Here is an 11,421-nt window from a genome sequence, read left to right as displayed (position 1 = left end):
AAACATTATTAAGAGTAAATGTTTGTTTTTTTAATTCTTATGAAATATTTAAGATAAACAAACGGCATATTTTAAGAGGCCTTAAATAATTGTTAAATAATTAATTCGTACTGTCGTCGTCGTAAAATCACTGCTCCAAACGGTATAATGTTAAACTGTATGTATTTTATAATTAATTAGTGGTATGTAAACATTTTGCGGCAAACCTTAATAATTCATTATTTTATTTTATTTTATTATTATATTATTTATCATGAAGCGTAATATATATGAATGTATTATATCATTGTGTATATGATAGGCATATGTCATATAAAATTGTATTCGTTCATGTTCGTATATTACCGATACATATTTGTTGCGATCCGATTAGCGTCCTGTTGCTTTAAAAATCGTTCTATAAACTTTTAGCACATGATCAAAATATTATTTAAATAAAAAAATATTTTTAAAATTATTATTTATTCTTTATAAAATAAATGTTGACGTAATAATTTATAATAAGTAACTTAAAATTAATATCACACATTGAACTAAAATATTTCAGGGTTCATTCAGTCCCAAACTTCCCTGCAGATTCCAAGAACGTCTCTTTTAAATCCATCTTCACAGGGTTCATAATTTTTGAAAAATAAAACGCTGTTTAGAGGAACAAATCTCGTCGGTTTCATGTTTAAAACATCCTGAAAAAAGCAAAATTAAATTAAAAAAAATACAACCTAATGCTCCGACAATATAAGTAAAATGTAATAAAAATTAATAGAAAGTTATTACACTGTTGAGAATACAATAAATATATATTTAAATGTATTTCTACCACTAAACGGCTGATATTAGATACGCTGTGTCAGGGGTTCGGAAACAAACAAGAAACACCCATACCACGAAAAATACCCTTCGACGACAACCGATAGAATTTACTTCTAAAGATTTTTCTAGATTATAAAGAATTTAATCAAATAAAACGGAAAATATACGATATATTTTACATATATGATAATAACCCTTGTCTTATATCAATACTTATTATTACTTTTTTATCTGTTTACTGAAATAAATATATCTTAAGGATTAAGATTTGATAAATGTGAATAATATCAAATGCCAGAATAAGTTATAAATTCGTAATATTATCAAATTTTATAATTAAATTGCAAATCATAAGTACCGAAGTCGATACGCATAGTATAAAACAAAACAATGGGAATTGATTTGTGTAACTTATTAACGTTGAATACAATTTTTTTTATTATATAATTTATTTCTTCAATTTCTTAATAATAATTCTCGATACTAAATATTAAATTTATTCATTCATTCGTCAATACTCTTTAAGGTACTGTCTGGATAATTTATATTCTAAAAAAATTGTAGAAAACTTTTCCTTCGCACGATCTTCAATTCGCGCAAACGTAAAATTAATTGAATAACTTACAATTGTCTGGTCTCCTTCATTGTTCACTTCTTCCAACAAAATTTCTTCGGGTAATACATCTAGACGATCACTTGGATGTATATGTCTTGCTTGAGATAAAACGGCAAGCAACATTAATAACACGCAAGTTATAAGTTTCATTGTGAATTTTATGAGCTCCTTCTTTCGTGCCAACAAATTATTTACTGATATGAGTTGGGAAGCGTAGTTTTTAATATATAATCAAAAAGATATCAATGCCCTTGTTATTTACGTCACTGCGTATTGACAGACTCGCGTCCTGACGCCAAGCTGGCTCTTTATACGAGCTAAACATCCCACTTCGTCATTTTATGACGCAATAACGAATGAATAACTTCATACACAATTAGTTATAACACATGTAATATTCAAAGTATACAATTGACGCATGTTCCCATTTTCTTGGGATTTTCTACTGTTGAAGAACGTGCATTCAAAATTGTAGGCGGCTACTTGATTCACATTAAACTCAAAGGCTCGAAAGTCTTCGAATTCAAACAAAAAAGTCGGTTTAATTTTTTTTTCCCAAATTACTTAATGAACATTGATTGGTAAATCCCGCCTTATTAAGATTTCAATTGCTTATTATATTATTATCGTATATATAACAGGATATGCAATGCTACTCTGTAAGAACTCACTTAATTACTCAACCGTAAAATATTATTCTATGCGAATTAATATTTTCCTTATTTCTTCGACGTTATAATAAATAAATATTAAGAATAGGAAACCATAATATGAATGCGTTTATGTAGAAATTTCACGATGCCGTGAAACACCATATTATTATGTGTTAAATGTAAACACAGGCGTGTATTTTGTAATCAATTCTAGATAATCTCTGTTTTCAACGTAATCAGTCTTACGTTCCTTTTACTTTATCTTTTATAATCAAATAAAGTGCTAACATGTGCAAAACTGGAATACATTGCCCTTTCCTTTCGTCAACAATAATCATTATGATTTGTTATATGTACACGTCTGTATGTAATATTTATGACATAATTCTATAAAAAAAACGAGTATATTAGTTATACCTATTGCTGGTATGATGGTACTGATTACAATAAAATCAACTAAAAAGACTAGATGACCCAGTGGTTAGAACACTTAAATCTTAAACGAAGATAATGTGTCCAAATCCAACATCATTGAATTTCCATGTGCTTAAATTTGTTTTTCTAATCTCTTGCACGGTGGTATAAGAAAACATCATGCGGAAACCAGCATAACAGATAGAAAACTTTGACATATTGTATACATATATATTTATTTATATACAGTTGACTATTCTCTAAAATAGAAGAGTAAATACTGAGTTTCTTGCCGGTACTTCTCGGTAGAATTAACATTCCGAACTGGTGGTCGTTTTGGGTGTAGTGCTTATAAGAACTTTCTTTAATAAAGTATGTTTCGATTTTGTTAGACACATCTGAATGAGAAATGTGCTAGATGTATATAATGTAATATTCAAAGGGATCATTGTAAAAATTGAAAAAAAAATATAAAAAATATATTGATAAAAGTTTAATCTTAAAGCTGATTAAAACATAATTTGTTTATATTTTTTTCTTATTCTCCATAGTACTGCCACTGCTTATCATTGGTCATGGTAGTGTGGCGTCGCATAATGCATTGCAGGTTTGTGCCCATCATTTCCCCCGGTGGGCATATGGCTTCGTCTGTAAAAAAAATGCAAATTTTTAATATTATAACAAATTCTCGTATATTTTTTACAATAAAACTCTCTTTTACATTAAAAAAATCTAACTACTGTAAAAACTACAACTACGAGTACGAGTTTTATGTACTGAGTACTTATAAGTATAATACTAACTTTGGTATATTATATATGTAGTTATATATTGAAGTATTTAAATGAAATTAAATCAATATAATTAGTATTTTAAAAAGGAATTAAATGTTTACTGGAAATTAATTTATAGTTATAATTTTCGTATTAAAAATTATTTACGAAAATAGCCTGTACAATAGCTTTATTTTTTATTCCTTAAGCTTATTATTATTATTATTTACATGATATTTCATATAATTAGACGCAAATGCTTTATTATTTATTAATCTTTCTAAGAATCTTTCTAAGACTCCTTATCACGTCCTGTCGTGATTAAAATGTATGTCAATGTTAAGTATTAATACCAGGAATATAATATTACGTTTACATTAAACAATATACATAAGAAATTTGCAACTAAATAATAAAATGAAAACATATAATTGTTTAATTTTGAGAAAATATACGTTACCGGTTAATTCTAACCAGCGATAAGCTTATTATAGAATTAGCGATACTATAAGCTGACAATAAGTTATTATGAACGGAACAGCTTACAATACTAGGGCAATTTTAATTAATTTTTAAATAACCTCACCAATTTTGATTTTACTACTTTATGCGTTTGCATTAACGCGTCTCCCTTTTACGAAGCGGAGAGGTATGTGAAACAAAAGACCCACTAAACCTATCGGTATCCTCTGAGCCTTTAAGGGGTGCCATAATATATCGTATATATGCGTCACCGAAGTTAATCTAAAAGATAATAAATAACCAAAATTTTAAGAGCCTTAATTTTCCTACAATATCGTTAGATTCGTTATAATATACTAAACATACTTACAACAATTGTTCTCATACATCTAACAATATCATATAAAATAATAAAGAATAATATTTTTATGTACCTACCTTATTAAATTAGTTAACGACTTACATTTTTTTAATTTTATTTTCATTCCTATTGTAAGAATCAACATGATCGGGAAAATTTCTATTCCCCACGAAACTATATGTATAGGCATATGGTATTGGCAGTTCTATCTCACCATCTAAACTTGGTCGGCTATAAATCATTCCAGGCGAGCACAAAGATAGAATTGAAACATAGTACGGATATTTTTTTCTTGGTGTTAGAGTTTCAGTATTCCGAAGAAACATAGGCATTGTCGGCAAAATATTTTTCATAATAGAATCGTACTGTAGCTGCTCCCAAAAATCATTTTCAACTCTCGGTGGTCGAACGTTCTCGATAGAACCTTGATCAGAATCTCTTTTTTCAGATAAAAATGTATCATGAAGAGGAGAATAAACTGGGGGTAGATATCTCACTGGCGGTATAGTATTAAATGAAGAAAGCATATTGGAATGTGTATAGGGATATAATACCCCGTCGTATCTTCTTAGACTCATACCAGAAGATTTCAAATTGGTTAACGCGTCCACTTGATATGTATGAGAGCTAATAGTTTTGTCATCTCGTTGAAAATTCGGTTGAAGATAGAAATCCTGTGTTGGTGACAAACTATAAGGTATCATTTCTGTTTGGTCATCTGTTTCTGAATGGTTCAAATTTTCATTTTCAAAACATATTTCCCATGAAGTTAAATCCACATTATTGTACCTTTTATTTTCATCATTTTCTGCGGATAAGGCTTCTATTATCGCAGTTTCTTGACTTTCGACAATTTTTTCACATAATATTATACAGATTATTGTTGTTAACAAACAAAATTTTTTTAATAAACTATGCGACATGATGAATAGTTTTATGATAACTATTTACAGCGCAAAAACTGTTTCATTGAATAACACTTAATTCATATAATGTCATCGAATTTCATATCATATCATATTACACATGCTTATTAAAATTTAATGCAAGAGGCCATTTATAAACGATGAATCAATTTAAAAAATGTTATTAGAAATATACCTACGTACTAACGTAATAGTATAAAAATTTAGAGGTTTTTTTTTAATGTTGTTTTTTCCATTTAGTATTTCTCTATTATTGCTAATACTTTGGTTTTCTCATTGATAATATTTTATTTTAATTTTAAAGTCACTGCATTATACCAAAACAAGTCTCTATAACATATTTGTGTATATTAATATTATATAAGTTAAATTCAAAATTATATGATTATGATGTCTTTTCTTTATAAATAAATAATAGCATATCTTAAAGTATAGGTAATTTTAACACAGTAAATTAGTATTTAATACTAGATATATTCAATATTTATCGAGATATTAAATCATTTTTAATCTGTTACTGGTAGTATACCAGTGTCTTATTCATATTGGTATCAATACTATCATTCGCGTATATCTTATTGATATTGACACAAGTACTAAATTTAATAAGACATAATTAACATATAGAAAAGAGCTAGAAATCGTAAATATAAATTAATTTTATAGTCGTATTAGTTAAACGAGTACAAGATTTCTTCTTGTAATTATTATATTATCGTGTGATTAATTTATTTTTTATGAAATATAATTAAAAGTTTGATTAAGGTTTCACAGTCATATGATATAAAAATTAAAACTTTATCTAACTCTTAAATTAATACAATAGAGGTGTATAAATACCGTCAATAAAAACCATATCGTGTATAGTTATAATTTTATTAAGCATTTGTGATGCATTTAGTACTAAAACTATTATGAGAAATACAAATTTCGTTATACAAACGCTGTATTGCTTAACTCTGCATCTTATTTTTTACTAAATTTATAGACCCTGTCATTAAATAAAGGTCAATTTCGTTTAACGGTTGAAAGATTTCGATGGCTTATGTACTTTAACATTTTTTAGACCTTCAATATCATTAGCATCACGTTTCATGTAGTACATTAATTCATCTCCTGATCTGTACGCTGGTGATGATATTCCTGTTGGCTGTGCTTTTGCTAAACTTCCGGAAACAACAGATGGGGAACAGCTCAACAATAATGGTATACCACAACCAGTATTTGCCTCAGAGAATACACCTACAGCTCCCGGACTAGAATTACCGATAGGTAGACTTGGTGAATAGCTTGATCTCGCCAAACCATGATTATGATGGTGATGATGATGGTCCAATGGTATATTACTGTCTCTCATACCAATATGCATGCTTTGCTGCATTGAACTATCCATGTCATATGTTTTAGGATGTTTCATCATATGTAAATGTTCATGCATTCTTGGCCTCATAGGAAATACATCGTGAGTGTTATCTTCAAAATTATTACTAAATCTATTAGTGGGCATGTGCTCAAGTAAATGATCACTCATATGTGACTCGCGATTAAGTTCCGTGGCACCATCAAATGTTTGTGCTAAATTGTCATTTTGTTGTTTTTCTTGAGCCCAACGTAACAAAAATGGGTCATTTAAATGTTGAGTATCAGATAGCTCATGTCCTAGATTATGGTCTTCTATTAGATGCATACTTGTATGTCTATTGAGATCGGTTTGTCCGTTTCTTAATCCATTGGTTTTTGAGAAAGCAGGTAAGAGCTGATCATTGTGAAATTCTGCTTCACTTTTAAATTGTTCTGACAAATTATCGATATGTTGTTTCCTAGAAGCTGATGGCATTGAAATAAAATCGTCGAATCTATGGTTTTCGCGTAATTGTTGTTCCATGTTATGAATTTGGTGCATGCGTGCCTTCATATATTCATTCGCCATTTGTTGATTTCTAAATTCGTTAGTTTTGGTTGATGGAGTAATGCTGTGTACATTATTTGATTCCGAAAATGATTTTATATGCTGCGGTACATTTTCATTCAAATATTTCATATATTCATTCGCCATTTGTTGATTTCTAAATTCGTTAGTTTTGGTTGATGGAGTAATGCTGTGTACATTATTTGATTCCGAAAATGATTTTATATGCTGCGGTACATTTTCATTCAAATATTCATTCGCCATTTGTTGATTTCTAAATTCGTTAGTTTTGGTTGATGGAGTAATGCTGTGTACATTATTTGATTCCGAAAATGATTTTATATGCTGCGGTACATTTTCATTCAAATATTTCATATATTCATTCGCCATTTGTTGATTTCTAAATTCGTTAGTTTTGGTTGATGGAGTAATGCTGTGTACATTATTTGATTCCGAAAATGATTTTATATGCTGCGGTACATTTTCATTCAAATATTTCTCTTCAGCGAAATTCATAAAAGGTAGCTCATTAAAGTTATTGCGTTCATTCAAATGGTCTTCTATATTCATAGTTGGTAATTGCGTATTTTGGAGATGGGATTTTGAAGCTTGCAGCAATTGATCTTTTTGTTCTGTTTGTTGAGTCAAGTGCTTTGAAGGAAAATCTTGCGTTTCGTGATTTTCATTAAGCAAATTATCTATGTTATGACTGTCAGTCGTTTGCGTTTTCGAAAACTCATTGGATATATGGTCTGCATTACAATTTTCTGCTGACTTATGAGCTGGTATAGACGGCAAAGATTGTTGAATATTCTCAAGTTGTTCATGAGATACACGTGCATTAAATGTATCAGTTACATCAGCTTTATCAAGAAACTTATTATCTGGGATATCAATATTTTTTTGGGGTGATGAATTATTATCTAACACATTTGGAGAATCTTTCATTTGTACTGGTTTTAGTAAGGTCATTTTTACATCACTGGAATGTCTATTATCGTCGTCTGAAAATCTGTGTTTCAGATGCTCAATATTTTTTTGTTCTGTCCCACTTACATCTAAGGCTTCGCTCAAAGTTTGTTTAGCGTTAGCAAATTCCCCTTCGGACTTAATTGAGTCCGTTTTTTGTTCAGACGATAGATTTTTACTTACCAGCGGCCGTGTTTCCGTTTTTTCATTAATTATTTCATTTATGTCACTATTCTTCGTTAATGTATTAAAAAGGTTTTTTTCTACTTGTACTGCAGTCTTAAAAAAAATTTCATCATTATGTTGCCTTGCTGACATGTCTTTGTCATTTTCGTCTTCCTCTTCAGGCTTTGGCATTAGCATATGTATCTTTTTCTCATTTTCAAAATTTGAATCATTTGTGAAGACATCTGAATCGCGTGTTAAACTATCACTGTGTAGTTTCATTATTGATTCTTTATGATCTGTTGTTGAAACAAACATGTCATGCTCTGCATTTGTATTTTGGTCGTCTTTTGATTTTAAATTAAGCTTTGTATTGTTTTCTTCGTTTACTGCCTTCATAGATTGTATACTAATCTGATCTTTTCGCTGATCATCTAATATTTGATTTTCTCTCATTTCCGGAACGTTAATATTGTCAGATTTAATTACATTTTGTTTTTCATTTTTGAAGGCATCTTCGATATTTCTCGGAATCTCAACACTTTTGTAAATATTTCCTATAGTTTCTTTCCATTCAGTTATTGCTTTTGCATCGCTAGATTTTGGCAATTGGCTTTCTTCTGCTTTTGGATCACTTGCTTGAAAATCTATTGATTCAAAATTACCAATGCTATTTTGAATATGTTCTAAAGCACTTTTTGCCGTTTCAATATCTTGTTGCAATACCATATCTGATTCTAAATTTTCCTTAGAATTACTAAACTTTCCTTTATTTTGTTCCATTTTAAATAGATCTCTTTGTAATTTTTCCACAGCATCTTTCGCCATTTTTATGCTTTTTTCCATTTCTTTATCTGAAATATTTTCATGCGGATGTTCCGATGTTATAACATTATTAGAATGAGAATTCAATAAAGGTTCATTGTCACATAGTTTCACTTTAAATTGCTTTCTACAATTTTCATTGGGATCAGCATGAGCCATTTCTTCATCAGAATCCCGGTAAACATGATATCCCAATTTTTTCTTTATAATTATCGGCTTACTAAAACCAACTTTAGATTTTTCTAAGGTTGATGTTTCTGTCTTCTGATTGATACGTTCTTGTGAAATTTCCTTGCCATCGTTAACTGTCAGGTCTTGGGGAGAATCGTGCAGAGGTGACTTTTTCTCCCGTATGATTTTCTCAGGAAAATCTTCAATTACAGTTTCATAATTATTAAAATTCCCTCGAGATAGCGTTGGTACCGCTACCGTTATCGTTACCAAAGAACATAGCACAATTAGAGTCTTCATGATCGTGCTACCTTGAATGTGATGTGAAAATTCTCCTGCCCATGGCATTTATACAAAAATATTCAATTATTAATCCGCAAACAAAATAAAACAAAACGTGCCAAATGTTATTCATAGCAAACGCTTAGGTAGCATCTTCCGCATGACGGAACTGAATTATTTTCTTTAATAAGTACTAAAAATACTAGCTTTTCACTGTGACTCCGTCCGCGTCATTATTTTTACTTGGTTTTAGGGCTTTGTGCAAGCCCGTCTGGATAGCTACCACTATTCATTGTTATTTAATGTTTGAAATAGTTTTCAATTCTTACCGTACAAATCTTTATCTCTATGGTCTTTGGTGACCACAAGCCATCAATCACTAGGCTCATTAATCCGGTGTTACATAAATCAAAATGTTTACAGTTAAAAGCTTATAATCGTTTTACAAAAGTATTCCTTATTTTTATATTAATTTGTGTTTAACATTGCATAATAACGTTGCCTTCAAATAATAAATAAATTTTATACTGCGTCATTGGTTGACAAGTAAATAAAAAAATAGTTTAAAACTAAAACCCGACTTCGAAATAAATCGCGCTCTGATGGGTACGAAACAAAGTAAATATACTTGCCTGAAAATCTTATGTACCAACTATTATTTATCATCTTATACATAGAAAGTTTACTTGTATCAACTTAACACATCTTAATGTTCAGAGTATAGCCGTAGCCGCTAAAATAATAATACTTTTAAATATATTGTTAAGTAAGTAACCCCTTTTTTATCGCTGGATAAACGCGTTACGTGTTTCCTCCACGGGAACAGTGGGGGGTATGTGGGGCTCGCCGATGTCCAAGGCGCCGAGTGCGCTCCGAACATCGGAATACCCACTAAAAAACCAGCCTTTCCGTCTTCCGTCTTTTACCCCGAGGAGCGTCACGGGATCGCTTTCATATGCTACCGTGAAAGTAAGTAACCTCACACAAGGTATCATGTACTGATTTAAGCCCTTTCATTTATAATAATAAAACTTTAAACTTTTAAAACTTTCTACCCATTCCAACTAAAGTTACGCTAACACAATCTCTCCTTCTACCGATTCTTGACTATGCTGACACTTGTTACACTAACTTAAGTGAGGAGCAATTAAACAAACTTGAGCGATTACAAAACCTATGTATACGGTTCATATTTGGTTTGCGCAAATATGATCATGTTTCCGAATTTCGCCAAAAACTCAAGTGGCTCCCTATTCGCCTTCGCAGGAATACTCACATTTTATCTCTTCTCTATTCTATTCTTTTTAATCCAGCGACACCCTTCTATCTTAAAGAGCGTTTCACTCTCCTAAGAGAGACTCATAAGCGCGCTCTTCGCTCGAATGAAAATTTAATTCTCTCCATTCCTTCTCACTCTTCTTCCTACTATTCTAAGTCCTTCACAGTTGAAGCTTCTCGACTTTGGAACTCATTATCCTTAGATACAAGGCGCGCACAGTCATTGGCCGTTTTTAAAAGTATTGTTAAGGACTTTTACTTGTCGCATTATTAATACTAAGCAGTCGTTGTCGTTGTTAATTTTTTGTTTTGTTATATCTCCTATTTTTATTATATATATATTATGTATTTATTTATGTATGTATTTAATATATATATATTTATATTATATATAATAGTAGTGTAGTATATATATGTATTATGTATGTAGTAGTGTATGTAGTATATAGGTAAACTGGCTTGTACCCTTCCCATTTATAAATATTATGATCCTCTGCCCAAAGGTTGCCTGGAAGAGATCGCTGCTTAGCGATAAGGCCGCCTGTTGCACCTCATGCAACTTTTTTTTTTTGTTTAAAAATTGTAATTTTTAGTTTTAAGTTTGGGTGCAATAAAGTGTCAATAATAATAATAATAATAATAATAGTTTTATTAGAACAATCATAAGATCATAAACAAACGTGAACGATAATAACTGCAGTAGTACTAAAGCCTGCCAACTAAACGACCTTTCTCCACTATTACAAAACTTTTTTTATTGCACAATTGTAAAGAAAAAAAAATAGATTATCTATAATCTATTTATTT

General features: G+C 30.2%; 2 protein-coding genes across 2 annotated transcripts; both read right to left on the bottom strand.

Annotated features, from left to right (window-relative positions):
* Positions 1-3,023: 3,023 nt before the first annotated feature.
* LOC126769873 (uncharacterized) lies at positions 3,024-5,020 on the bottom strand. The gene is made up of 2 exons (XM_050488822.1): positions 4,192-5,020; positions 3,024-3,141 (listed from the first exon to the last, which is right to left on the bottom strand). Exons 1-2 carry the CDS (start codon positions 5,010-5,012, stop codon positions 3,060-3,062), a joined length of 903 nt encoding a protein of 300 aa, XP_050344779.1. The 5' UTR covers positions 5,013-5,020; the 3' UTR covers positions 3,024-3,059.
* Positions 5,021-5,872: 852 nt separating this feature from the next.
* Positions 5,873-9,358, bottom strand: LOC126770389 (putative leucine-rich repeat-containing protein DDB_G0290503). The gene has a single exon (XM_050489787.1). It carries the CDS (start codon positions 9,352-9,354, stop codon positions 6,034-6,036), a length of 3,321 nt encoding a protein of 1,106 aa, XP_050345744.1. The 5' UTR covers positions 9,355-9,358; the 3' UTR covers positions 5,873-6,033.
* Positions 9,359-11,421: the final 2,063 nt, after the last annotated feature.

Source organism: Nymphalis io, chromosome 8 (genome assembly GCF_905147045.1).
Source record: "Nymphalis io chromosome 8, ilAglIoxx1.1, whole genome shotgun sequence".
Taxonomy (NCBI): Eukaryota; Metazoa; Arthropoda; class Insecta; order Lepidoptera; family Nymphalidae; genus Nymphalis; species Nymphalis io.
Note: the sequence above shows the minus strand (reverse complement) of the source record. Positions and strands in the feature narration are given on the sequence as shown.

Excerpts from the sequence above, each read along its gene's own strand:
- LOC126769873 (XM_050488822.1), bottom strand. The coding sequence starts at position 5,012 with ATGTCGCATAGTTTATTAAAAAAATTTTGTTTGTTAACAACAATAATC. Across the intron at positions 3,142-4,191 it reads GAAAATAAAATTAAAAAAAT|ACGAAGCCATATGCCCACCG; the intron begins GTAAGTCGTTAA and ends TTTTTTTTACAG.
- LOC126770389 (XM_050489787.1), bottom strand. The coding sequence starts at position 9,354 with ATGAAGACTCTAATTGTGCTATGTTCTTTGGTAACGATAACGGTAGCG.